The 27396-nt window shown below is 55.8% G+C and overlaps 8 protein-coding genes across 8 annotated transcripts; 3 read left to right on the top strand and 5 right to left on the bottom strand.

Moving 5' to 3' along the window:
- Positions 1 to 2615: 2615 nt before the first annotated feature.
- Positions 2616 to 5102, bottom strand: GLRG_03348 (FAD-binding domain-containing protein; the record flags this gene model as incomplete). The annotated part of the gene is made up of 1 exon (XM_008094033.1): positions 2616 to 5102. One exon carries the CDS (start codon positions 5100 to 5102, stop codon positions 2616 to 2618), a length of 2487 nt encoding a protein of 828 aa, XP_008092224.1.
- Positions 5103 to 7122: 2020 nt separating this feature from the next.
- GLRG_03347 (hydroxyisourate hydrolase) lies at positions 7123 to 7548 on the top strand (the record flags this gene model as incomplete). The annotated part of the gene is made up of 1 exon (XM_008094032.1): positions 7123 to 7548. The coding sequence occupies one exon, from the start codon at positions 7123 to 7125 to the stop codon at positions 7546 to 7548; it is 426 nt and encodes a 141-aa protein (XP_008092223.1).
- A 697-nt stretch (positions 7549 to 8245) lies between these two features.
- Positions 8246 to 8793, bottom strand: GLRG_03346 (uncharacterized protein; the record flags this gene model as incomplete). Its single annotated transcript, XM_008094031.1, has 2 exons — positions 8246 to 8640; positions 8712 to 8793. 2 exons carry the CDS (start codon positions 8791 to 8793, stop codon positions 8246 to 8248), a joined length of 477 nt encoding a protein of 158 aa, XP_008092222.1.
- A 7457-nt stretch (positions 8794 to 16250) lies between these two features.
- Positions 16251 to 17034, bottom strand: GLRG_03345 (pH-response regulator; the record flags this gene model as incomplete). Its single annotated transcript, XM_008094030.1, has 2 exons — positions 16251 to 16782; positions 16838 to 17034. The coding sequence occupies 2 exons, from the start codon at positions 17032 to 17034 to the stop codon at positions 16251 to 16253; spliced, it is 729 nt and encodes a 242-aa protein (XP_008092221.1).
- A 2232-nt stretch (positions 17035 to 19266) lies between these two features.
- On the bottom strand, positions 19267 to 20069 carry GLRG_03344 (uncharacterized protein; the record flags this gene model as incomplete). Its single annotated transcript, XM_008094029.1, has 2 exons — positions 19267 to 19833; positions 19905 to 20069. 2 exons carry the CDS (start codon positions 20067 to 20069, stop codon positions 19267 to 19269), a joined length of 732 nt encoding a protein of 243 aa, XP_008092220.1.
- A 427-nt stretch (positions 20070 to 20496) lies between these two features.
- On the top strand, positions 20497 to 21580 carry GLRG_03343 (anion-transporting ATPase; the record flags this gene model as incomplete). The annotated part of the gene is made up of 2 exons (XM_008094028.1): positions 20497 to 20874; positions 20939 to 21580. The coding sequence occupies 2 exons, from the start codon at positions 20497 to 20499 to the stop codon at positions 21578 to 21580; spliced, it is 1020 nt and encodes a 339-aa protein (XP_008092219.1).
- Positions 21581 to 22164: 584 nt separating this feature from the next.
- On the bottom strand, positions 22165 to 24175 carry GLRG_03342 (DWNN domain-containing protein; the record flags this gene model as incomplete). Its single annotated transcript, XM_008094027.1, has 3 exons — positions 22165 to 23611; positions 23662 to 23950; positions 24004 to 24175. 3 exons carry the CDS (start codon positions 24173 to 24175, stop codon positions 22165 to 22167), a joined length of 1908 nt encoding a protein of 635 aa, XP_008092218.1.
- Positions 24176 to 25516: 1341 nt separating this feature from the next.
- Positions 25517 to 27000, top strand: GLRG_03341 (peptidase family M20/M25/M40; the record flags this gene model as incomplete). The annotated part of the gene is made up of 2 exons (XM_008094026.1): positions 25517 to 26766; positions 26820 to 27000. The coding sequence occupies 2 exons, from the start codon at positions 25517 to 25519 to the stop codon at positions 26998 to 27000; spliced, it is 1431 nt and encodes a 476-aa protein (XP_008092217.1).
- Positions 27001 to 27396: the final 396 nt, after the last annotated feature.

The following is a 27396-nucleotide window of genomic DNA, read 5'->3' as shown; positions in this document are numbered from 1 at the left end:
CGTGTCGTGCCATCTCGGTATTCAGGCACGCCCCAAGTTTAGGAACCCAGGTAGGGGCCAATCGAGCTGGTGTGGAACGTCCGCATTCCCATGGTGTCTCTCTGCCGGCGGCCCACGGCCAGCCCGGTCCAATCGATTCCCTAAGGCACCGCTAGCCAAATTGCCCCCAGCCCCAGAAACCGATGCGTCCATTTTCGGACTACCTACAGCGGTGCCGTTCGGTCCAGGAACCCTGCAGCCACTCCCGGCCCCTGAGTGGCGGCGGCAGAAATGCGCATCAAAAGTCTGCATGCCAAGAGATTGATTGGAGGACGATGTAACGCTGCGAGCAGATCCAAACGCACATGCCATCCAGCCTTGCTTGCCCAGCGGTGGTCTTTGTAACCAAGCTTCTCGCACACACGCGCTTAACTCACGACACTTGGGCCCGAACGACCAGGCCGGCCTAGATCAGCTCTCTCTGCCTTGGCGATTGCGGCTCGACGCAGTGCCTTGGAGGTTGGGGGACTGAGGTCTCGGGTTAATATCTGGTTTCTCGGCATGAGATTACAGCTCTTGGCGGGGCGCCATGCGAAGACGTCTAGAATAAAGGGTCCTATTCTTGGCCGGAGCGTCAGAAGGGGCTTGTGTTCTATGGCCCGTCCTGTCCCCGGGGCTGATGGGACCCTTCGCACCGGCCTTGATCGTCTCGTGCCTCGTCATCTCGTCGTCGGGACGTACCCAGTGGCGATCCGGCTTGCTACCCCCGAGACCTCTTGATCTCGAGCACCATACTTTGTAGCCGGCGAGAGATGAGGAGGAAGACTGCTGTCGTCTGAAGAAGGAGGAGAAAAAGAAACAAAAAACAGAAGAGAAGGGAAAGGGAAACCCTGATGAAGACGTTTCCCGTGTCATCATTCGTGGCTGCATCAGCATCGCGTCAGCAGAGGCAGCAGAGAGGCAACATGTGCGCGTGCGAGGACACCGCTGCCGCTTCGGCGAAAGTCCTGCGTCTCAGCCGCCGTCGGCAGGGAAGGGCACAACCACTTTTTTTTTTCCCGCTTACCGGCTCTTTGTTTTCTTGCAGAGGATCGTTAGGCCCGGAGCGTGCGAGCGTGCCTGCTTCCGCGGTCGCATTCTGCAGTCTTCTCCCACCCCCCTTGATGGCCGTGATCTACGCCCCGGCGGAGTTTTTCTTGGCACAAGTACGGATTTCCACTCCCCAACTTTTGTATTTCAGTACTTCATTCGGAAGCAGAAGGGACAGGGCGAGGTGGACAAGCACAGACGCACGCACGCACGCACGCAGATCAGGCGACGCTTCCCAGTATAGCACCAGAGGTAGAGAGCATGGTGGGAGCCTGGGAGGGGACGGGGTGGTCTCCGGCGACGCAAACCGAGACCAAGACAAGACGTGTGTCAAGTCTGCAGACGACGGAGAAGGGGGAGAGAACGGACGAGTCAGTACGGATACACAGGGGGGAAAAGAATAGCCACGCGCCACGCAATTCCTTCACCCCGCGGGACCCGGGATCCCTGCTCGCCTGGCTGCCGTTCGTCAACAAGGGGCGGCGGCAGAGAAGATGATTGCCATTCACACGGAGACTTTCCTTCCCTATGGAGAAGAGAAAGAAAAAGGAAACCACTGCCTCCCTCCCAGACGCACGTATGGGGAGGGGAAGGGGCAGGTAAAGGTTTCCCCCTTCGCCCGGGTTCATGGGTTTATCATCCTGGAAATTACCGGGCCTGCTGCGATGTTCCCTGGTCTTTTTGGACTTTGATACCATGGCAAAGACCCGAGGAGAGCGAGGTAACCAGTGAGTGAGAGAGAGGGGGGAAGGAGAAAAGGCAAAAGAGAGGGAACAAAACCATGAAAGGACAGGGCGAAGGTCGTTTGAGCCGAAGCGGTTCTAAACCAAACCAATGGCGGATACTATCGCGCGGCGGCTAGCGGCAAGCAGTCAGTTGTGCAGTTAGTCAGTGGCAAGTCCAGGTCAGTCAGCCCCCCCCTCCCCCGGCCAGTCACGAAAGTTTCTTCAATGACGGGCACGATTGCGTGACGGCGGGCGGCGGCAAAAGTCGAAGAAAGGACGATGAGAGGCAGGAAAAACAAGAAGATAATATTAAAAAATAGGTAAATAATAGTACCGATGCTTTGAACCGCCGCGTCCAAACAAGGATTCGTCGTCTGCCGCCCGCCCGCCCTACCTAACTACCTAGCCAAGGGGAGGGCAAGGGACCTCTCTCCGCGTCAGCCTTCCCCTATCCATCTCATAAAACACACACTCTCTCGATAACTCGTCGTCTTCCCGTGTCTTCTCCGACTGTCCCCCTCTCCTTGCCCGCCCTCGGCCCTATCCAGGTGAAAATCGCCCAACTACCTATCCGCACTACCGGAGACGGGAATGGGGCAGGAAGCTTTGACGAGCGCGAGAAACCCTACTGTTGAGCCGGCGCACGCCCGTCTATCCCGCCTCCCCCCCCCCCTCCACACCCTCCTCCCCTGCCTTGAGTGAATCCATTTTAGCCAAAAGCGAATCTAGGTTAAATGAAGCCAAGAGAAAGTGTTTTTTTCTTCTTTTTTTCATGGAGTGGATTTACGGTTTTGGATAAATCCATTTACCCAAGAACTGGATTTACCCAAAAACCTCTTTCATGAAGTGGTATTCAATCTTGCTCCCGTCCTGCCGACCCCGCACCGTGAGCTGTCGGCACTTGTCCGCCAGGATCTCCCCGACGACCGGCGCGCCACAGTAGAACACGCCCACCTTGAGTTCCTCCTCCTCCTCCTCCACATCCCCCCTGGACGATGACAACGATGACCCGCCGCTAGCGCCGTGAGAGGGGCCGTTGTTGGCCCCACCACCACCGCCGCCGCCGCCGCCGCCATTTCCGCCCCCAACGGTGACGCTGTCGGCGTCGGCGTCGGCGTCGGCCCGGCCCCCGTCACCCGTCTTCTTCTTTTTCTTCTCCTCCTCCCCGCCGTTGAGGCCGCTTTCGATGGCGCCTGCGTTCATGTTGGCCCGCTTGCTCGCCCGGAACCGCCGCATGTCCTCGTAGTGCCGGTCGAGGATGTCGTCAAAGTCAGGCCGGCCAAAGTGCGTGGGGTTCAGCAGCCCCGTCAGCGGGCTCTCCGGGTGCTCGTCGGTGCGGTGCATCTCGAGCAGCCAGCGGTAGACGTGGGTGACGATGTCGCGGCGCTTCTGGGTGACGTGCGTCGCGATGCGGATGTCGAGGTGCTGGTCGGCGCCCTCGTGCCGGCGGTGCCAGTCCTGGCTGCGCGAGACCGAGTTGAGCAGGTCGGCGATCCAGAGGAGGTAGTTACGGTCCCGGACGGTCCAGTGGAAGTCGACGCGGCGGTAGTCGGCCGCGAAGGCGAAGGCCTCTGAGGGGTTGGGCGCCTTCTTGGGGTCGTTGGCGTCGGGGGCCGCCGTTGCCTCCGAGTCCTTCCTCTCCGGGCTGTCGGCTGGCTTCTTCTCCGTCGTGACGGTCGTCTCCGAGTCGTGGCGGTGCTGATGCTGAGAACCGTGGCCGTGCGTTGGGCCGCCGTGCTCCTCGTCGTCGCGGGCCTGAAGGTCCGCGAGGATACCCGAGAAGGGGGTCACGCCGATGCCCGACCCGACGATCATGGTGTGGCTGAAGTCGTAGAAGCGCTGGGCCGGCGCGCCAAAGGGGCCGTTGATGCCCACGTCGATCTCGGCGGTCCCCGCGTCTCCACCGAGCTCGCGCAGCCGCTTCGTCCAGTTGCCGTCCGTCTTGATGTGCAGCTGGAATTCCCTGCCCCGGCAGATGGAGACGGTAAAAGGGTGCCACTGGAAGGTGCTGAGCGCCGGCACCTGCAGGAAGACGTACTGGCCGGCCTGGTACTTCCAGATGCGCTCGCTCGGGATCGTGGCCGTGATCTCGACCGTCTCGCCGTCGAGCACCTTGAGGGTCGCCCTGATCTTGTGGAAGCCCGTACCAACGCGGACAACGCGCTCGACGAGGATGAGCAGAGTCGGGAAGGCGAGGAAGTAGCCGAACATGGGCCACTGCAGCAGGTGCGCCGTGCCGTGGGCCATCATGAGGCCGATTATGGGGTACATGAGCAGGTGGCCGAGCTGGAAGACCTCGTAGTTCCATCTGCGCACCTGGGGCAGGCTCAGAAGCGCGAGGATGTAGAAGGAGCCGAGCGCGGCGATGCCCGTGGACCCGGGTAGGGTGCGGACGTAGCCGACGTAGGGGCGCGGCACCATATCCGGGCCGAGGACCTCGGCGACGCGGTCCTGGTTCGCGGGGCGGCTGCCGTGGTAGAAGGAGCCTGTCAGGTGGCCGATGGCGTGCAGCGTCGCGAAGGCCAGGGCGACGATGGAGATCTTGATGTGGAAGGACTGGCTGAGGTCCCAGTTGACGAAGCGCGAGACGTAGTAGGAGCGGCGCATCCAGGTGGAGAAGTAGCGCGACATGCTGAGCAGGAGGAAGAAGAAGGTCATGTACAGCATGCCGGCGGCCGTCTTGGCCATGACGACGCCCCAGCCGAAGGCGGCGCGGTACTGTGTTTGGGTTACGTACTTGACGCACTGCCAGATGCCGAATGCGAGGGTGCAGCCGACGACGAGGGCCAGGAACGCGATCTCGGGCCCGTGGACGGCCCAGTAGGCGCGCAGGCGGCGGGACAGGCGGAGCTTGCGGACGTAGTCCTTCTGCGAGTCCTCCGAGTCCTTGTCCTGCTTCAGGGAGGGGATCTTCCACTCGCGGACGCGGGCGGCGAAGTCGGCGCGCGGGATGCGGTGCGAGCGGCTCCGCTCGTCGGCGGCCGGGTCCGAGGTGGTGCCCGGGTGGGAGCCGGGGAGCCCCATGATGGTGCGAAGGAACTCATGGCGGAGGCGGTTTTCGTCGCGCGATTGCTGCTTGGACGAGAAGTCCTGAGGCTGGTCCTTCTTCCGGATGACGTGATGCGGCTTGGCCTGGTTTTGCGGGGTGAGCGTGTCGTGGGCGGCGTCGAGCTTGGCCTCGACCTCGTCGTAGTCGATGTAGCCGTCGCCGTTGTGGTCGAGGTCGTCGAGAAAGGAGTCGATCTCGTCTTGGGTCAGGTACTGGACTCCCTCGTCGGGGTTTGAGACGGGGTGGTCAACGGCCGCCATCAAGGCTTGTAGTTGGTATGCCCGTGTGGGGTCTTCTTCTTCTTCTTCACTTTGGCTCTGTTGACAAGAAACGGGATAGGTATCGGCAGGACGGTAATCCTCGCGGAAAGGGGGGAGAAGGGAACGGCGGTCCCAGATGCTCTTGTACAGATTTGTAGGCTACAGGCCTAGGGCGGTGGGTTGCGGCCATTTCACTTGGCTCCTTGGCGGCGACTTTCTCTTGATTTTATCGGTTCGTTCCCCTTTGGCGATTGTCGGATTAGGGCCATGGTGTGTTTTCGGTGTTTTCAGTGGACCGCGTCGTTGTACGTCAGCCGGGGCATGAGCCAAGCTTCTTGGTGGTTTGACGCGCGTGGTGCGCAATACCAAGCAATACCAAGACCTCGCGCGCAGCCCAGCGCAGAGGTGAGATCATCGCTCAGCTATCGCGGCGCCGCCTAGTGTCGAGCCTTCTCCCTGTACAGATCTCGGCAGAGGAACAACGCGTGATGGGTGCAGCTGCTTCGCGGCGAGGCAGACGGATCATGGACGGTAGCGCGCGTTCCACCCAGTGGTCTAGGTAGGCCGGGGAAATGCTGGCATCAAACCTTGAATGCGCAGGTTCTTTCAGGCAGGCCCGGGGGTCTGGTCCGGGTCTGGGCGCAATGCCATGTAATTTGGCCCTTCTTGGCGTCTTCTTGGGGGTCGGATTCTCATTGTCTATTGTGTTGTGTGTTCGGTCGAAAGAGTCCGCCGAGAAAGCTGTGGCTTGTCGCTTCTGCGAAAGTGTGACGCACGGGCCAATGACGTTGGGGCTTGCTTGCTTGCTTGCTTACCACTCGGGTGACAAAAGAGAAGGGACACTTTTTAGGCGTGGAGGTGGAAAAAGTGTCCCTTCTTTTTTGTCACCCGAGTGCTTACCCACATATGAAAGACGCTGCCGCCCAGAACCCTTCTGGGGGCTCCCGCTCTTCGGGCCCGGCATCTACCGTCTGTGCCACCCCCTTCCTGGCATCACGGCCATTTGCACAGCTTCGTTAAGAGTGTCCAAGTGGGGTAATGTTTGATGTTTAAACAAGAAATGAGCACAAAAACAAAACGAAACACTGAGGACAACCCCCTAAGCAAAAGATCCAACACTTGTCTACCGTTTGTGGCCAGCTGCGTTGAGAGTGCCTATCCTACCGGTATTGATGTCTCTACACAGGTCGCTCCCCCCGCATCATGTGTGACAGGTCCGACATCCTTTGAAAAAATGCAGTACCTGTGCGACGGCTGACAGTTCATCCGCCCAGACGAGGGGCCCCGTCTCCCTGTGGGCTTTCTTGTTCTATTTTAGAACCAGCTGTCCTTCCACCGCTAGTCGTTCCGTTCCTCCTTCCAATTCCTGGAATTCTGTAGCCTGGGAAATCGAGTGTCACGGTTGGTTTCGGCGAGCCGCCCGTAGCCTGGAGTAAGTGGGGCCCTACCGCATCGCACGGCATCGCATCCCGGCGGCCTGCAACGCAGCTTCTCCCTCTCCCCCGCCGGCTTCGATGATAATATATATCCTATCTGCCACAGGCCATACCCGCCCTCTCAGACAAAAAAAAAACATTCACATCCTTCCTTTAACATAAATTCGCGCCGTCCGCAAGAAGTATAGTTAGCTTTGCTATCGCCGGTCCCTTTTCAAAGGGGCAGAACCAAATCCGTTTACTTCCTGTCGTGAGCGCGACCCGACCCCACTCCGCCAGGTACAAGGGGGAGGGAGGACGGGCCCGCCAAGCAATTTCGCCAGCCCACCGCCCTCTGATCTTTACCCCGCCATCACCTGTCGGGAGAGCCTCACCCCTCAGCCTGGCCCAACATCGCCTCTTACCTTTCCCACCGCCGCAGCGTGTACGGATACATACCTAGGAAGCACATCCGCACAAGAGACAGGGGATGAAAAATACACACATACAGCCACGGCAGATCCCGCACCGCAGTGAACAAAAAAGGAGCGGATCAAATAAATAAGTAAAAAAACTTGACAAAAGAAAAAACACCCCACCGAAACATGGCGTCCCAGACAAAGGACCGCATCACCTGCCACGTCCTCGACACCTCGGCGGGCCGCCCCGCCCGGGGCGTGCGCGTGCACCTCTCGACGACGGTACCCTCCTCCTCCCCCTCCACCACCGGCGGCGTCCTGCGCGAGTTCGAGTCCCAGACCGACGACGACGGCCGCGTCAAGGCCTGGCTGCCCTTCTCCGACGCCACCGCCTCGGGCGAGGTCCCCGTCTACACCCTCGAGGACGTCCTCGGCGCCCTCCAGGGCCCCTCGCGCTGGACCCTGCGCTTCGACACCGCCGCCTACTTTGGCGGCGAGGACGCCACCTTCTTCCCCGAGGCCGTCGTCGTCTTCACCGTCCGCGAGGGCCAGCACTACCACGTTCCCCTGCTGCTGAGCCCCTACAGCTACACCACCTACCGCGGCAGCTAGATGCTGTTTTCTTTCTTCGTCCTGGGGAAGGGGGGGAGGGAAGGGATGGGCGGCCATGAGGTTGACGGGAGACAGAGAGAGAAGGGGGGGAAGTCTTCCTGTATAGGGGGGGGGGGGGGGGGGGATGAGTTCGGATTGGGGAGACTAGCTCCAGGGTGGGGGAGGAGGGGGTTAGCCATCGGATGATGAACCAGATGAAAGATACATCTAAAGGCCTTCTTCGTCCACAGCAAGCATCTAAACATGCAGACAGGGGTAGGTGGAGTGATAGAGAGAGAGAGAGAGATAACCAGTTTGCAAGAAACCTGCAACGTAATGATCTAATTATGAAGATACTGGTTGTCTAACGATAGTATTGTCATCGTCCCTTGGAGGTAATGTCAATTCTTGTGGACAGTGTCCCAGCCAGCAAGGCTGGCATTGATGATGATAATGATGATGACACCGAATACAAGGATGAAGCCTCCCAGCATTGCATTTTGGTCGCCATCCCGTTGCTCCTACAACCTAAAACAAAGTCCCAAAGCCAGCCCACCAGTCCTGTCCCAAATCCTAATCCAAGTCCCAGCCCAAAGTATTAATATATCAAAATAACTCCGCGCTTGCGCTGTAGGTGGTCTGTTTTTACAGTCTTTTCGGCCGTTTCATCGTGCGTGGCACATGGCGGTGATGGTCCGCCGCCTAACCCCCTCAGCCCCTACTTCCGCAGGCCAAACTTCTTCAACAAGCTGTTTCTCCGGCTGCTGCCGCTCTGTGCCGACAAGACGGGCGAGAGGTCCCCGGCTGTGTGGGAGACGATGCTCTCGGTGCCGTCCTTGCTATGCGGGCGACCAACGGGTAGGCTAAAGTGGCTGGCGTTGGAGGGCCCGTCGGCGTCGAAAATAGCTTCGGCGTCGGACTCTAGCAGGGCCTCTTGGCTGTAGAGTGCGGCCATTTGAGGCGTGATGACGCCGTGGCTGATGGTGCGCCTGTGCTTCTGAAGGAACGAACGCCGCGTGCGGGCCATTACTCGTTGGCCGCTAATGTCGTCTTGCGAGATGACAGCATCGGGTGACAGGTTGGCGTCGGGATGCGGCAGTGTGGTGTTGCGTTCTGGGAGTTGTCAGACTTTTTTCCTTTTCTTCTTATGACGAACTGGTAGTTGAAGTAGATCATCAACTCACCTCCGTTGAAGGGCTCAGGGAAGCCAGTATCCCGAAGACTAGCCTGGCTCTTGGTCGACGGGCTCCGTGGTGCGTTGGTCATTGTGTAAGGCTCTGCGAGGGAAATGCGGTCTTAGTTAATTGTGGGGAGGGATTAGGCAATGATCCCGTGGCAGTAGTGCGATAGTATAGTGTGGTCGGGTAGTGGTGGTCGTAGTGGTGGCGGTGGTCGCAGGGCTGATATTCAACAGAATAGTGGTTGGGTGTGGGATGGTAGATATGGAAAGACTTGGGGGGGGGGGGGGGGCAGAGAACAAGAAGATAAAACGAGAAACTGATCTCTTTGTAATTGGGTGACGGTTGGTTAGGGAAATTAGAATTCCGAGGATGAGAAAAGAGAGGGAAACAAAGAGACGAATAATAGGTGAAGTGAAGACCGAGGCAAAGGGCGAGACGCCGCCGCGAAGATTCCGTGTTGGAAGTTGCCGTTCGATCCTTTAGCGTCTTGGGCAATTACGAATCCTTCTCAAAAAAGGCAGTGGCAGCTAGTGAGACGGACAAGCCCAGGAACGAGACGAGTAGTGAAAGCAGCAATGGGCAAATGAGAAGGCGAGACAGATCCCCTTGGGGTACTAGGTACTCTGAAAGCGACCACAGGAACTGGAACTGGGGGGGGGGGGGGGGGACGGACACGGTATTTAGAGCAAAAGGCCGAGAGTCGAAAGTCAGAAGAAAGTCAAGCAAAGCGGGTGGGTGTGGCCACTGGCCTATGCGCCGCATCTGGAAACACGTAACGCTGTTCCGCTTCGCGGCTCCTGTGCGCCCGGCGTATGGCTACAAAGTGCTGTCTCGTGCTTCGGCTCGACCACGGGCTTCCGCTTACGAGAGGCAGACAAGGAAGGAGGTGGTGAGAAGGTGCTAAATGACTGGCCGCAGTGCTGTGCTATGCTGTGCTGTATAGAGCAGTGACAAGCCACGCCAACGAATGAATGATTGACTGGGTGGATGGGTGGGGGAGCAGGTACGTTGTACCCCCCCCCCCCCCCCTTCGTCCTCCTTCTTTTCTCCGCGCTGCATAGACACAACTCTGGACGGATGGATAGACACATCTACCTTTTTTGTTTTGCTTGGGTAGGCAGCTATGGCAGGCAGCTTGTGCACCACTTGGGCACAATAGCACAAAAGTAAGCACGAGAAGCTAGCATGACCTGCATGAGGGACCCAGCCATGCCAATGCGCACACACACACACACACACACACCAGTCATGACGATTGGTGTCTGGGTTTGTCATGTTTCGAACTTTGACCATGGCACATTGTTCTCCATGTGTATCGTGGGATGCTCCCAACGACCCCAACAAAAGGGAAAGAAAGGATTCGGAGAGCAGTGTACGTAGTAATCCGTAGTACGGATAGAGGGAAAACACGCGTGACTTGAGTAGACGAGCTTCCATCTTGTTCTCGAAGAAACATGGGTACCCCGGTTGGCCAGCGGTCTGTTTCCTCTGACTGAATGGATCATGGAGTGATGAGTGGCGGACGGAGAGGGGAATTCCGAGGGCGGGAGAGACGGGGAGAGCTCACCTTGGTTGGCGCAAGCCATTGGTACAATGTGTGCCGGAATCCCGCTCGCTTGGGGGGGTGAAGCGTCAGCGGTGGAACCTCCCTGGGGATCCCGTCTTGAGCAGGTGGTAGGACGGCGGAGAGTCTTGGCGCACTGCAGCGGGACTTTGGTTTCGAACTCGAGCTTTCTAGGTAGGCAGATGGCTGAGAGAGAGAGAGAGAGAGAGAGAGAGAGAGAGAGAGAGAAAAGAAGAAGAAGAAGAAGAAAAAGACCGTCTGTGGGGTTATTTCTTTTTTTGCTTGCTCGGCCGTTGGCTTATGCGACGAATAGCAGGACCGAAGACAATGGTAAAAGTTGAGGAAGGAGGGTAGGGCCCCTCCACTGAACAAGCGCGCGGTAGGAGGGGTAAAGCTGGGCTTTGCAGAAAAAGCAAAAAAGTGTCGAGAGTCGACGATGAAACGGTTTGCGGGGATGGTTGCAAGGTTCGTGAGGTTTGGCCTTGTCAGAAGAGCGTCGGGGTTTGTGCGAGGAAAGAGAGAAAAGAGCAAGCGCGTAGCCGTGGATGCGGATGAGGCAAATCAAGTTTCTACCCTCGATGGGTGAATGGCTGTTTGGCGATGATGGGCCGTGACTGAAAGTTGACGTGCCCTTTGTTATGCGGCGAGTCTGCAAAGTGGAGAGAGGAGTGATGGCATCCGGTCTTGGTATCCAAGGATTTTCCTGTACAACAATCGCGGCTGCACGGGAGGCCGGGTGGGAACCTTGCTGTTTATATCATGGAGATCTATTGCAGTGCTGCATTGTTGCAAATCTCACCTCACCGCCGCATCATTGCCGCCTGTCCCGCATCACAAAAACAGCGCCGACCTGTGTGGTGAGGTGCGGCAAGATAGCGATCCACGTAACTACCTATCTTACCTAGGTGGGTAAATACCTAGGCATCGGTAGGTGAACCAGCAAGGTCGGACATATCCATCCCCAAAGGTAAAAGACGTATTGGGTTTAGCGTTATTTGACCCAGCCAGCCTTAGCTCGTCGCCTCAAGCCAGGATCCCATCAGATCGCAATATGTGGCAGGAGTCCGTGAACTCCGCTGTGTCATGGTCGAGTGTTTTTATTTTGTTTATTCTTTTTTTTTTTTTTGCTACACACGATGTAGTAATTCCCCCATCCTCGACTCACAGACTCGGTCGGTTTCCGAAAACGCAAAAAAAGGAGAGGGAAAGAAAAAAGAAGGAGAGAGGAACACTGAAGGAGAAGAAAAGGAAAGAGAGAGAGAGAGAGAGAGAGAGAGAAGACGGCCCGACGGAAAACATGATTCTGTTACTTGCCCAAGCCAAACTTGTGACGACGGCCTGCTCGGCTCTTCGCTACTACTCATGTAACCAAGAAACTTGCCCAACCATTGCAACGATAACCCCCTTGCACCGCAACCGAGAGTATCTGGTCAATACCTACTCACCTCGTCTCCGACTCGACTTATTAGCGCCACCCGATGATCCAATGATGCCAATCAAACGATACTGTGGGTTCGCTCGGTGTGTCTCTCGAGCGTCTCGCTGACGCTTACCTCACTGGCTGGTCCGGCCCGGCGACTAGCCACAGCTCCTCTGCCCGACTTGGATGAGACGCTCCAACCTCACGATTTTGCTGACCGCCGCTGCCGCCCGCCAGTTCTCCCGTTCTTTAACCTCCAGTCCCTGGCCTCAACCGTCCACGTCTACCCCGGGTCTTGGCCCGGACTCTTGACCGGTAGCTATGCCAGGGCTTAGCCAAACGGGGAAGGTCGACACACAAGTGCATCGTAGTTTACGATCCGAATATATGCTTAAGAAACTTGTTAAACGATGGATAAACCTAGTCACTGTGCGAGTCGGTCCCCTATCCCTATCCTGACTGACCACCGGCCATATTTGGATGGGCATTCCAGCGAGATGCACCTTATTTCCTACCTAACCCCCCCGTACGTATTCGAGCCTGAGACAGTATTCGTACGCCAGAGGGCCCGAGCCATGCCGTTGTCAATGGAAATGACACCGTCGCTGGGGTGTCGGAAAGCTGCCCTGGCCTTCGAAATCCCCACTCGAAGCATTCTGCGCCTTCTTTCCACAGCTGGAAAACCCCCTTTCGCTGGAACGCCCCCGCACTCACACGCGGCCGCGCCCGTCCCCCTGTCCCTGTCGCCCTGCCTCGTCCAGACATTAGCCGGATTCGGCACCAAGGCAACAACAGCCTCTGGCGGGCGACGGTAGGTAGTGGGGGCATCGCCGGAGGACCCTGACGACCTGAATGGCGGAGTCCACGGAACGCTGCGCCTTGCCCGTCATTGGCCTCTCCGTAACCACGCCACAGCATACAAGTGGGTCCAGGTTTCGCTGCAGTGATGCAGGCCCAGAGCAGCTACAGCAGTCGCCTTACGCGGCCTCCGATCTCTTGCTGAAAACAATTCTCGTCGATTGTCGGAACATCTGTCGTCACTGGGTCACACGTCACCTCTCGTTCGCGAACCCGGTTTTCTTTTCTTTCATCCGTTCCTTTGCCCCCCCCTTCCCCTGTCGTTCGTTCGGCTTCTTGATTTTGTATACGCGCCGTGGCGGGATTGAGATAGGTATTGGCTGAACTAGTTTAGAAGAGGGAAGACGTCTGCCGTCTCCGACCCCGCCAAAAGGCTCGTTCCTGCAAATGGCCATTCGCTCACCACTTGAAGAATCCGCAGATCGTTGCCCGGAGTTGGGCCCATATCCCTTTGCTTGCAGAGGGCGCTGACCCCACTACTCAATCCCGATTGACGGGCTCGACTGGCATGTTTCTCGGTTCCCAGCTGTTCAGTCTGGCTGTCCTGCGGTCAATCATCTGGCATTCCTCAACCACGGCATGACTGATTGCGTTCCTGGTGCCAAATAACCTCTGATAAGGTGCTGAGACATATCAAATGACCCCTTCCTAGTGTTCTCAGTTGAGGCTGGCCGACTCTTTCGTCGATATGGTCTGGCCCTTCCACGCCGCCTCATGGGAATCCGTTCGGTTTTTCCTCTGGCACGCGCGTATCTAAGCAATCTATTCAACCCGTCCTCCAAAACTCGAGCCCGGCGGGCTGGACACTATGAATTGTAATGCCCGGCGCCATCCATCACCCTTGGTCTGCTCGGCTCCGCCAATAGGAGCTGAGCTCTATTGAAGTCTAAGGGCCTGATCGACGACTTTGACATAGTTGGATAACGGCGGGTAATATGGATAACTGGTACTTCTTGATTAGCTAATCGCTGCCGAGTTCATGAAACCTTGCTCGCAACATGTATCCGTACCGCTGCCACCCTTGCGATGGGCCATCTTCTTCACCGCCTTCCTTTTGCCCGCTGGGCCCGTGGGATAACCTTTATTTCACCCTCATCGTGATATCGTTAATGCTGTAATTATCCTCTTGCAAGTGTTGTTGTTGTTGTTGTTGTTGTTGTCGTCGTTGTCGTTGTTTACCACGATGGATAACTAGCAGCAAGAAGAGGGCTTATACGTCACCAAAGAGGGTATTGTTGTTGCTACCCCTGTTGTTGAATACTTGACCGAAACTGCGGCACCCCGACCGAAGCGGCAAAAGCGAAGGCGGCCCAGTACCAATAACAGTGACGAAGTCGTGCCTTTCTCACAACCTGAAGATACCCAGCAGTCTGTCAGCAATGCAGTAGAAAAAAGAGCACGAACGCCATGGAACACACACTTGACTCGCCGCTTTATGACCAAGCTTCTCATCCACTACCGCGACAAGAAGCTTAACACGCAGAAAGCAGCTACACGAAAGCCAGTACTTGCAGAGCTTGCGAGGCGAATAAACTCAAGCCACTGGTTTCGTGAGCCTGCGACTAGTAAGCAGCTGGGCAGCAAGTACGACGTTGAGAAAAAGAGATATGATATATGGGCAAGTATTGCCTTTAAATCAGGCAATACGTATACCGAAGATGGGAAAGTCCGTTGCTCTGAAGAGGCAAAGAAGCGCTTTCTTGGGGATCACCCGCACTGTGAGTGGGTATTCGAAAAAGGCCTTGGGCCGCCAGGCTCATATCAAGAGATATGGAGCAACGTACGCGGCAAGGGCAGGAATATTCGGTCTGCTAATGAGCTGGCAATGGAGGTTGATTCGGAGGCAGGGGATGACGATGAAGAATATCACAGCATAGATGACAGCAATGCTGAAGATCTACACCCAAATCAGTAAAGTCAACCATCAACCAGGCCTCTATCAACAGAACGTACCTCAAGCCCAATTTCTTACTCCCAGTCACCAACATCAGCATTTCTTCCAGTTCAAAAACGAGGAGAGGAACCCTCTATTGCTGAGGCCAATGTTTACGTTGTCCGATCGCTGCAGCACATTATGAGGCAAATTTTCGGTCACGAGGCAAGAGATAGCCCAACGCGGGCAGAGGTTGCTATCGACCGTGCCTGGGCTGACTTGACGAGATTTGAGAAGGAGCTGGATCCGGAGCTTTACCTTGCTGTATCTGGGAGGTTAATGACGCAGCAAGAGAGTTCACTTGTACCTGTAGCAGTATACTGGAACTCCTTGCCAAACGACAAGCTGAAGAGGGCGTATATTAGATTGGTTGGGTAGCAAACAGGATATTAGTGATGGAGGCGAAAGTGGGTAGTTGTGGTAGTTGTTGTTAATGGTTTTTTTAGGCTATAGTGGCTATATGAAAACAGGTGCTTTTTCACCCTCTTGCTTGCCGCTGTTGCCATGACTCCTCTGCTGTCTGCTGCCAAATAATAAACCTCACTTTTCCCTTTACACAACCAATCATCCCGACATGGGACCGACTTCTACCGACTGCCAGTCACCCCGAGGTTCTCTCTCCTTCAACATGCCGGAAAGCTCCAAGGCCCTAGGTCGATAATCTGCTGCGGACCGAGGGTGTTACCGACAACCTCGGCGGCCAGCTCGCTGCATCTCAATACAGTCACGGATGGACCCGTACGGATCCGGGCGACGTGGGGCTTTCCGTCCCGCGCCTTCACTGCCGATACCGAGATCATGCACCGAAAAGGTTCCGAAAGGGGCTGCCGTCGGGGCGCTCGACCTGAAGGACGGAAACCTGCACAAACCGGAGACATGTCTGATGCGGGACGCAGAGAAGAGACGGAATGCATATGCCCCCTGCTGGCTGTCCCAGCGCAATCTTTTGGCCACGAGATTCTTGAAAAAAGGAAAAAGTACAGTTTCGATGGACGGAACTTGCCCTGGCTGAGGACTTGGTTTTCCGAATTCGTCTGCTCTGGCCAGAAAAGTCATGCTATTCCCTACCCCTTGCTCCGTGAGACGGCGCCTGGCTTTTGTAAAAAAGACATATGGAAGCATCTATTGCTACCAAGGTTTCTATTATCGACTTCTAGATCAGACGTATGTACAGACGTCTTGTATCTATCATACGTATTAGTACTGCCTCTACCATTACATGTTTTCTTGCAGTATTCCACAGATTATTAAATCTAAGCGATGGAGGAGCCGGCTGGGCACCTCTTCGGGTTTTCTCTTTCTTCTTTTTTCAAATTACCTTAAAGCATGTCGCCCAAGGGCGTTCAAAGCCGCCGGGCATCCAAGAAAAGCTGGCGAATGCGCAGTCGGGGGCGTCAAAGTGACCCATTCCACAAAAGGCCAGACGGCCCTTGAGCCAAACGCGAACGGGGTCATGCGGTATGGAGGCCACCATTGTTGGCGTGTGATTATTTGAAAGAATTCTTTTCCCATTAGATTTAGATTCATGTACAAGAAAAGAGGCTATAACCTGTGCATGCAGGCGTGGTATCATGTGTCCGCTAAACACGAAGTAATCCAACTCCCGTCACCAAATAATTTCAAGTTCTTTTCTCAAATACGCCCCCCGCCCTTGCTTCAGAAGCATCATTCTCGTAAACGCGTCAAAAGGTGAAAAGAAAAGAAAAACACATTATACACTCCCAGAGCTATTATAACTTGCCGGAGCGGGCTCGCGGCTTAACGCGTCTAGTAGCGGCTGCGCTGCCACCAGCGGCGACGCCGGTAGGTGGTGTGGGTGGCGGGAGGGGAAAAGTTGTCGACCTTGGACTGCTGCTGGCGGCGCTTGTGCAGACGCCCGCTGCAGCAGGTGAAGAAGACGATGACGGTGCCGATGAGCAGGCAGATGGCGGCGGCCAGGAGGGTCCAGAGCGCAACGTCGTAGTGGGCGTAGCTGCCGTCGTCGTTGCCGTTGTCGCCGCCGTTGACCTTGCGGCGGATGGTGGCGAGCATGACCCAGTCACAGATGAGGGCGACGATGGTGATGAGGAAGGCGGTGCCGGAGACGAGGGCGGCGAAGAGGGAGCCGAACATGCCGGCGCCGACGGAGAGCACAAAGGCGATGAAGGAAACGCCGGCGGCGATGGGGTGGAGAATCATGACGCGGGTCAAGGCCTCGGCGGCGTCCGAGGACCAGGCGGATAACTGCGTGGCATCGGCCTCGCCGATGATGTCGGCGGGCGAGTAGCCGATGCTAGAGCGGCTGCACTGGTCGGAGCCACTAGGAGACTGGTTAGCAAAAGCTGGTCGGCTTTGCTATAGGCTGGGATACTTACTCTGCAGAGCCGTCAATGACACACCATCCGAACGTGCCAAATGTGATCTCTTGGCCGGCGGAAGATTGACCCAGCTTCACGGTCAAGAGAGAGATGTGGTGCACCACTGGGGCGGAAATACTGGTGACGACTAGGAGGATCGTTGCTGCAAGGAGCAAGAAGCTCCCAAAGTGGTGGATGAAGCCGGTGACAGCCATGTTGATGGATTACTGGTGTGCCGAATGTGGCAAATGGCCGGCGTGTGGTAATGGGTTGAGCTGAGTTGTGTGTAGTTCAAGCGGCCAGATGGGGATACTGAGGTGACGAACATGTTCATTAAACGAAGGGAGAAGCCGTCCACATATAAGCACCGCCGTGTTACGAACCCCCAGGTCGGGTCAAGAAACACGACCTCGCATGATTTGCTGTGTGATCTGTGACAGTAGAGCTCTGGGCGCACCGTCGGGGCCAAGAATCCCGTGTAAGTCAGGGTCCCTACGCAGCCCAACGAGTGCAACATCATCAATGTCGCCCGGCTTGGCTCCGTAGCCTACTTTTGTGGCTTTCGGGGGGGAAAGAAGACAAAAACCATTAAAAACACCAGGTGGATTGGACCCTGGCTTTGCGCAAACAGGTCCCAGGCCCCACCGGTTGATCGGCTCGTCTAGGCTCTGCCCAATGTGTTTACCGTAGTTGTCGACAAAAAGCTGGCGATTGTGACTTTAGTGTAGGTGAACAGGAACGTGGCACTGGGGGGGGGGGACCGTGACGTGACGTTATTGGCGTTGCGGCCAAGCTGATTGGCCCAGCGCTGGGGTCGATGTCGATCTAGGGCACTGCGGGTTGCAAGTCTTCCCTGTTTTTATGGCTCTGATATGACGCCACGCGGTGAAGGGACTCTGGGGCCCTGGCCAGGGCAATCCGACTTCAACGTCAATGTTTGTCCAGCTGACTGCCGCACTGCCGATTTCCGGCTGTTTCTTTGGCTGAAGCCACCAGCAGCTCGTCGTCAGGAGAAGCTTCAGCGTTGCACCGGCCCAGCGAGGACCCTGAAAGATGTCTTCGTCATCATCCCAATAGTGTACAGTCTTTTCGATCCTTGCAGGCCGATGTCGACATGTCAACTGTTTGTTGCCCCTGGGCGTTCGCTTCAGACGGATCGGGGTCTCCATGACAGGTTCATGCACCGGGCCAGGCCCGCATTGGATTTGGCCATGCAGCACGAGACGTCAAGAGTTCCGTCCAATCATTCGCCCAATGAGAGGGCCTGTTTGGGCCTTCTGCCATCTCATCTCCCGCAAGAGCCTTGTGCCAAATTGTCCGCTTGAACGGGTGCTTCACTTCCGGAACGCGTAGCCCATGGCGAAGTAATTTGATTATGAGGAAGGAACCTGAGGCTTTCACGTCTATTTGACCTTGGCGGTCAGCAGCGGCTTCAAATCTACGAACGTGCTTGGAGTCCTACTCGTCGCGCCGCACCGCGGCTGTGAGCTGTTTAGTCTCTCTCCTATGCAGCTTTCAAGCGGCTCGACCCATGTCTGGTCCCAGAAAACGAGCGCCCTTGCCCAGCTTCTGCAGCACCCAGATGCGTTGACGATACTATCTTCCTCGGCAATCTTATATAGGCAAGCGACGTTCGAGATTGTTTCACGCGTGAAGAAGTGGGCATTGGCCAACTGACGCGTCTGCCAATCTCTAAAGCAGAGGCCGTAAAGCAATCGGATCACCGCGGCCTCGTGCGGTAGGAGTCCGTCAGACTCAACAAACTCCAGGACCTTCTAGCAGGTTTATACGAAGCGCCGGCACTCGTGACTCGTAGACGGGCCAGTGCACCCGAATGTATCTGGTGAAAACTTGCGAATAAGAAAGTGCATGTCGCAGGTCGCTCAGAATAACGCGACGGGCGTATCATATCGGGTCATGCCCAGTTATCTCGGGGTAGCACCTCGTATCGCTCGGCTATCCATTCAAACCCTTGGAACCACAATGCGTCTTGGTATCGGGTGCCGAGAGCAATCAGTGTTACACCAACGCCATTCCAGAGCGCGAAGTCCAGATTCATAGCACGAATATCAATCGTTATGGCTCCTTCACCCACGAGAAGACCTTGCAGGCAGCGTGTGAGGCGCGGATGAGCGCGTGTAGGTCGGCAATGGGGGCTGCTTGTAAAAAGCCCGGATGAAGTGCAAAGTGAACAATGCGATCAGAGGCATGACTCGTTGTAATGGAAGGCCCGATCTTGGATGATATCATGACCATACGGCGTCGAGTTTGCGACGTCGAGGGTAGATATGTGGTTGCAAAGGGATTGAGGTCCTCACGAGAGAGGACTTCGTAGGCTATTCAAATTGCCAGCCTTGGAGGGCCACTTGCTGCGACAGCGGTGAAAAGCCGGCTATGGCGCTCTGTCGCGAAGATGCAAGCCCAACTTTGCTGTTGTGCTTCTCTCATCATGGCTTGTTCGCTTCTTGCCGTAGGTGGAACAATCCTTCCATGATGGCAGGTGCCTTCTCGCTTTTCTCTCTCCGTTGAATACGATCGATAATTGCGCGCTTCCTGACGTCGTTTGACTTGGTACCGAGAAGGATATCCTCCCACAGCTGGCCTCTACCCGAGGCCTTGACCTGCCCGCCCGTCTCCCAGTCCGACAACCCATCGGCAGCGACGTTTTTGGGTATAGACTCCTTGAGAGTTGCCGACATGACCGTCTCGCGTCGGGACTTGGGCCATGGGCCATGTAGAGGAGACGCCTTGATAGCGGCGGAGTGTATATAGGTCGGAGCCGGGAAGATGTGCACCGTGAAGTCCTTTCTGTCCTCCGTGTGCGCGGCGACCTCGTCATCATAGTGCTTTGCAGGGTTGGTAAACGGACCGGCCGAGGCCGAGCTCGTCAGGAACGTCTTGACGGAACCGTTGGTTTGGGGTGTCGCAAGCTGGTATTGTAGCGGGCTGATCTTGACGAGTTCCTTGACTTTCGCTTTGTCGCTGAGGACCGAAATGAAGGACGAAGGATGGTTCTGTATACGGAAGTATGTCAGTTATGTGGGAACGGAAACAAAATGGCGATCCGTCCTTCTGTGTAACATACATCTAGCTTCTTGAATACTTCGACTTTGGCGAACTGCTGCAGCGAATGCAGGACAGCCCGTCGTTCTGCGAACTTTGTCGGCCTCGGTACGACCGTGACTTGTATTGTCCGCGACGCCACCTTATTTTGGATGGTCTGTAGTATAGCGTGGCCGTTGGTCGACATGACGGATGCGGTTGTCGATGTGATCACAATTGCATGTATGGCAATCGCAGGGTGCAGAAGCCCAGTTCAAGTGAAGCGTGAAGCTCCGCAAAGTTGTCAAGCTCTGGTGGAGCTAAAGACCGTGGGCGAATGAGAATCGACGCACTTCCACACAGTGATGACCACCTGGGGCCCCGCCACATGGCGGGGAGGCAACCCTCCGCGACTGGACTTCTAGAACAGCTTGGAATACCTACGCGGTGCTACGCTTCAAGTCTGTCAACTATTCACTTCTCATACTCACCGTCTATTACGAGTCTTTGAACTTACTGTAACTACTACAGTCCGATAACAATAGTGCGCAACACCGCCTGCACTTACCTGCGATTCCAGTGCAACCCCACATACACGTCAACCAACCCCAGCGTCGCACCCCTCAACCAAAATCATGGCCGCCATCATCGACGCCGACGACGTGATGGAGCCCACCCTCCAGTCCATCATCGACCAGAAGTCGCTGCGCTGGATCTTTGTCGGTGGTAAGGGTGGTGTCGGAAAGACGACCACCTCGTGCTCGCTCGCCATCCAGCTGGCCAAGGCGCGCAAGTCGGTCCTCCTCATCTCGACCGACCCGGCGCACAACCTGTCTGATGCCTTCAACCAGAAGTTCGGTAAGGAGGCCCGCCTCATTGAGGGCTTCACCAACCTCAGCGCCATGGAGATCGACCCCAACGGCAGCATGCAGGACCTGCTCGCGGGCCAGAACGAGGAGGTGGATGCCATGAGCGGTGGGCTCGGCGGCATGATGCAGGACCTGGCTTTTGCTGTACGTTTCCTCTCGCGACCCTTCTGTTCTTTGCAGACCAAGAACTAACTCTATTTCCGGACAGATCCCCGGTATCGATGAAGCCATGTCGTTCGCCGAGGTCCTCAAGCAAGTCAAGTCCATGTCCTACGAGACAATCATCTTCGACACCGCCCCGACGGGCCACACCCTCCGCTTCCTCTCGTTCCCCAGTGTCCTCGAGAAGGCACTTGCCAAGGTCTCTCAGCTGACCTCGCAATACGGGCCCCTCCTCAATGGCTTCCTAGGCTCGGGTGGCCAGCTCCCCAACGGCCAGAACCTCAACGAGATGATGGAGAAGCTCGAGACGCTGCGCGAGACCATCTCCGAGGTCAACACACAGTTCAAGGACGAGAACCTGACGACCTTTGTCTGCGTCTGCATCCCCGAGTTCCTGTCTCTCTACGAGACGGAGCGCATGATCCAGGAGCTTGCCAACTACGGCATCGACACCCACAGCATCGTCGTCAACCAGCTGCTATTCCCCAAGAAGGGCAGCAACTGCGACCAGTGCAACGCCCGCCGCAAGATGCAGAAGAAGTACCTCGAGCAGATCGAGGAGCTGTACGACGAGTTCAACGTCGTGAAGATGCCCCTGCTTGTTGAGGAGGTCCGCGGCAAAGAGAAGCTGGAGAAATTTAGCGAAATGCTTGTCAAGCCTTACGCACCTCCCGAAATGGATGCCTGAGCAACGCGTTCTGCGGGCCACTGGAGGGGTAAACGGGCACTGGTCTTCAGAGGTTCCAAAAAAAAAATAAAAGAATTTCACGACTATGAAACTTGTTTAAGGGCGGGATGGGCGGGATGGATGGGTAACGTGCAGGCGTCAGAGTCGCAAGTGGAGGCATAGAGTACATTCACGAACGATTGATACCCGGTGATATGTGCAGGAGACTTGATTTTGACCATCTTGGTGCGTGATTACATACAGCAACCGCCCACACTGGAGCAAAGGTGTGTGTGAGGGGTGCACGTCTGGTGTTTCGTTATGCCGAATCTCTTGATAGCATATCAACGGCGAAGCCTGATCCCCTTCCAGACAACAAATGAATTCCACCCATACTCATGATGAACGCCTCAAGACTGGAAAAGAGTCTTGCCCATATACCGCTCTTTGTTTCGTGAATATTGTGTTGTGCCGTGTTCTTCCGAAATGACAATAATAATGAACCGTAATGCAATGCGTGTCGTCTACTGTTACAGTCGAAGTAGGAGCCGTGGGCGTGGTGGCCGTCGAATAGGCCGGCTGTATTATCGTCAGGTGATGGAAGCTCAGAGCTCCCTGTAGTCACTGGGCCGTACGCGCTTCTGACGGTTCTGGTGGCGATGAGGGTTGACAGGTCTGCGGAAGTAGGCATCCTCGTCATTGCTCGGCTGCGTAAAATTGTGACGCTGTTGGTTGAATCCGCCCATGCCACCGCCGTTCATGCCGTTCATTGCACCGTTCATTCCGCCGTTCATTCCGCCATTCATACCGCCGTTCATACCGTTCATCCCGCTGTTCATATTGGCGTTGAAGTTGCCGTACATGTTGTTACCCATGTCGGGGAAGCCGCCGCCGTTCATGGGGTTGAAGCCGGGCATGCCCATCATGGGGTTCATCATGCCCATCATCGGCATTCCCATGTTCATGTTGCCCATGTTACCCATATTGGGCATATTTGGCATGTTGGGCATTCCCATAAATCCGTTCATCATGTTCATGCCCCCAAAGCCCATCATGGGGTTCATGGGCATGCCGTTCATGCCGTTCATGCCGTTCATCATTGCTTGCTGTTCTTGTTGTTTTTGCATGGCCTTCGGGGCCTTGGGAATCTTCGGGTTTTCCATCAGCTCATCAGCCGGACGCTTCTTTGAGTTTGACTCGACTGAGGAGGCACGATCGGTGGGACCGGTCGGGGCGTTTGCCGGTGTGGCCGCTGCTGACTTTGGAGTACCGCCATTCGTTGAGGCGGCCACGGGAGCGGCGGCGGTGACTGAGGGCGACTTTTGGGGCGTAGGCGACTTTGAGGTTCCGTTCGCCGTCTCTGTTTTGGCCTCCTCTACTTTGTCCTTCGGGGACGAGGCCGCCGGCGCCGCTGGTGACGCTGCGGTCGGGCTTTTCGTCTCCGTCTTCTCCTTGAGGAACTCCTTCATCTTGTCGGTAGTCTCCTCATCAGTCTTCAGGTCGTCGATCAGAACACCTTCCGTAGAGCAGTTGGGGCAGATGAAGTCCGATTCGATGAGAGCATTAGTTATGCAATCATTGCAATACGTCTTCTGGCAGCACGGGGTCTTCATTGGTTCTATGAACATCTTCTTGTCGATGGGGCACTCGAGTCCCTTTTCCTGCAGCTCCTTGTCTCCCATAGCAATTGCCTTGGCAGCGGAGGCTGAAGACTTGGCCTTGGCCTGGAACTGTTCCCACGATGCCTTGTCAGGCTCGGCGATCACAAATTCTCCCTCAGCGTTGACCATAATGCCTGAAGGTCTCTTGGTCTCATCGTCGCCGCTTTGGGCAAGGGCGACCGACTTGTCAACCGTCCGCAAAAAGGACCTCGGAATACCAGTCGTACGCTTTACACGCGGACGGTTATCAAACTCTGGGTCATCGTTCGTTGGGCATAGCTGGATCCAGTGGCCCTTCTCTCCACAGCGGTAGCAGATGTAACCGTTGGGCGGGTCATGGTCAGGCACGTTAGCTGGCTTTTTGGAGCCTGGCTTGAACACTGGAGTTTGACTGTTCACAAGTTAGCCAGCAATGACTTATGCTACGACCAGGAAACTTACTGTGACATCTCTTCTTGTTGGGCCGACCACGACTCGGTCTGCGCCTGGAACATGGCTGCCATCTTTTCTTCCTCGGTCATGGCATTATTCATCTGATTGATGGCGTTGGATGTTGCCTTGGCCGTGGCCGTCTTTGTTGTTTGCTCCTTGCGAGACGAGTTTTTGGCAGCGACGGGCATCTTGCCAGAGACATATCGAGCGCCGCGTCCTGCGCCAGGTTTGGCGGCTGGGAGGCGACGAGCGACAACTGTGGTCGATCTGGGGATAATCGTGGTATCATCATCGTATTCTGGATTATTGTTAACATGGGGCGACGGAATGGTGCAGAAACATGGGGCATACCTTCACTTCCATCCTCGGAGTAAATGGCCAGGTCGAAATCGGTACCGTCGCCTAGACCACTCTTCAAGATGATGTCGCGCTTCAGCTCGAAAACGGAGATGCCGGTGCCATCGAACTCAACGCGCGTCGGTTCCTTTTGCGATTTGAACTTGAAGAAGACGGAGGACGCCATGGTGTCTTGTGTTTCGTAATATGGTCACAACTGTAGACCAAAACAGACGTCGAGAGCAGTGATATGCGTAATTAGGTTTTTGAAGAGGCGATGGCGATGATGAAATCGCAAGCGACCACAAAGACGCACCGCTACCTTATGGTGAGTAGAGAGTGACTTGAAGCTAGTATTTCTTTCTTCTTCTTCTTGCTTTTCTTTTGCGTAATCTCTCTTACGTTCAGCACCTCTCAAGAGTAATGGGAAATCAATTCTGATTTACTTGGAAGAACAAGGAAATAAGGGTTTTTGGAGTGTAGAGAAAGAGTACAATGCCAAAGAGGCCGACACCGGTTGGAGAATAGGCAGCCCTTTGTATGAATTCCTCCTTACATCCAATCACCTCGACACCACGCGTACCATCAGTCGAGAAAACCTCAGTTAGCCAAATCAGTTTCCTGGTCAGTATTCCGTTCGATGCGAAAGCGATCGCGATTCGCTCTTGTATCCGGCAGAAGGTAAGCGTGGAGATGAGGGGAAAAGGTCGTTGCTGAGCGGGCACTTGCGTCGCTTGTCGGTGGCAGTGCCAGCCAAATGTTTGGTCGTCTGCTCAGCAGTTGCGAAGGGGGTCGCACAGCCGTACAAAGAGCGAATGAATCGAAGCAAGGCGCGATGTTGCGGTCGGGGAGTCAGCAAGGAATCGATGTGGTGGTTGTGATGTTCTCGGAAGGAAAAAAGAGGAGTAACGCAAAGGGGGGGAGAAGAGATATACCCAGCCGGCCTTGGCTGCAGGCAGAAAGAGAGGTGCTGGAACCCACTCAAGTCCTGCCACCTGATTCTAGCACAAACCTGGACAGGCCGCGTCGGATGGCACGTGAGCTGTCGGAATTTCTAAGCAAAAGTTTCTCCGCGACGGCCGTTAAGCTGAAAGCTGAGTCATCCATTGAAGATCTCTTCCCTTCGGTCACGTGACCACTCACGTGAAAGCTGCTTCTGTCTTAGCGTCTCCACTCCATCTGCAACAAGCAGGTCTCTTCTTACACTACTGATACGCCGATGCTTGCCGAATTGCGCATTGAGAAAACCCCGCCATTCCGAGTAGCAGCTGTGGGTAGGTGCATGTGGTGGTACGGATACTTGGTCCCTCCCGGTGCAGCAGAAATCTAGTCTGCTCTATTACGCCCGATGTAGAAGGTCCAGTCCAGCGTCATGCCCCGCACCTCATTGTTCACAGGTCTTGCCCGCCCTCAAGTGGCTAGAAAGTTTGTTCCTACATACCCCAAGCCCCTCCCTTTCTGGCAGTCGATATCTCATTCTCGCCGTCACTACCTCTCTCCAACAATACAAGCCCACCAAGCTCGCAAGATGGCTCCCCAACTTGACGGCTACTTCAAGCAGGTCGATGCCGACGCCGACCACTTTATCGAGCGTCTCCGGAAGGCTGTTGCGATCCCCTCCATCTCTGCCGATGTCGAGCGCCGCCCCGATGTCGTCAAGATGGGTGAATGGCTCGCCGCCGAACTGAAGGCCCTCGGTGCATCTGTCGAGCTTCGAGCCCTCGGCGAGCAGCCCGACAAGCCTGGTCTGCAGCTCCCCCCCGTCGTCCTTGGAAGGTACGGAAGCGACAAGAACAAGCGAACCATCCTGGTCTACGGCCACTACGATGTTCAGCCAGCCGAGAAGACAGACGGCTGGGCGACCGAGCCCTTCGAACTGTCCGTCGATGACAAGGGCAGGATGTTTGGTCGTGGTGCCACCGATGATAAGGGACCCGTGCTTGGCTGGTTGAACGCCATTGAGGCTCACCAGAAGGCCGGTATCGACTTTCCCGTCAACCTTCTCATGTGCTTCGAGGGCATGGAGGAGTACGGCTCTGAGGGCCTTGATGACCTTATCAACGCTGAGGCCAAGAAGTACTTCGCTGACGCCGACGCTGTCTGTATCTCTGACAACTACTGGCTCGGAACCGAAAAGCCCTGCCTGACCTACGGTCTCCGCGGCTGCAACTACTATTCCGTCGAGATCTCGGGTCCCGGTGCTGATCTGCACAGTGGTGTTTTTGGCGGTACTGCCCAGGAGCCCATGACCGACTTGGTTCGTGTCCTTGGCTCTTTGGTTGATACCGACGGCAAGATCCAGATCCCTGGCATCATGGAGCAGGTTGCTACTGTGACCAAGGAAGAGGAAACTCTCTACGACGGCATTGCCTTCACCATGGAGACTCTCCATGAGTCACTCGGCAGCAATACCACCATCTTCGAGGACAAGAAGTCTACCCTCATGGCCAGATGGCGCTACCCCTCCCTCTCCGTCCACGGCATTGAGGGTGCTTTCTCTGCCCCTGGTGCAAAGACTGTCATTCCCGCCAAGGTTACCGGCAAGTTTTCCATCCGCACCGTGCCCAACATGGAGATCGATGCCACCAACGAGGCTGTTTACAAGTACGTCAACGAGCAGTTCGCAAAGCTCAAGAGCAAGAACACCATGAAGGTCTGGGCTCAGCACACCGGCAAGTGGTGGGTAGCCTCGCCCAAGCACTGGAACTTCTCTGCCGCCGCCAAGGCCACCGAGCGTGTCTGGGGCGTACAGCCCGATTTCACCCGTGAGGGTGGAAGGTATGGAATCTATTCCCTGCGCCCTACCTGTAGTTACTAACAAGATGGTCTAGTATTCCTGTCACGCTCACTTTCGAGCAGGCCACTGGCAAGAACGTCCTTCTCCTGCCCATGGGTAGCTCCACTGACGGCGCCCACTCCATCAACGAGAAGCTGGACAAGCGCAACTACATCGAGGGCATCAAGCTCCTCGGCGCCTACCTGCACTACGTTGCTGAGGAGCCCACCGTATAAGTGGATACTTAACTTTGGCAAGATCTCACACCAAGATGAACTAAGAAATGCGACTCTAGGCATGTACATAGAGTCAGATGCTCTCTCATATAGCCAATGGCGTTTGCGCTCGGCTTTTGGGCCGCTTATGCCGGCATGCTGTAAGCGCAAACATAGCGCAGCAGTAGGCCATCAGCCGGTTCAGGTTGTCGCAGATGTGCCCCGAGTATTTACTGCGGTGTTCAAATAATAGGTCACGTAATCAAAATACCCAAACATAAGTTGTATCGAACATGCTCCATTTGATTGATTCTAGATGCGGGGGGTATTATATCGTGAGGTGTCATACCCAATGTTTCACGGTCGTGGTATTATCAGTCATGTGCCTCATGTGCCAGCAAGCCCGTTGATAAAAAG

This window comes from Colletotrichum graminicola (assembly GCF_000149035.1).
Source record: "Colletotrichum graminicola M1.001 genomic scaffold supercont1.10, whole genome shotgun sequence".
Lineage (NCBI taxonomy): Eukaryota > Fungi > Ascomycota > Sordariomycetes > Glomerellales > Glomerellaceae > Colletotrichum > Colletotrichum graminicola.
Note: the sequence above shows the minus strand (reverse complement) of the source record. Positions and strands in the feature narration are given on the sequence as shown.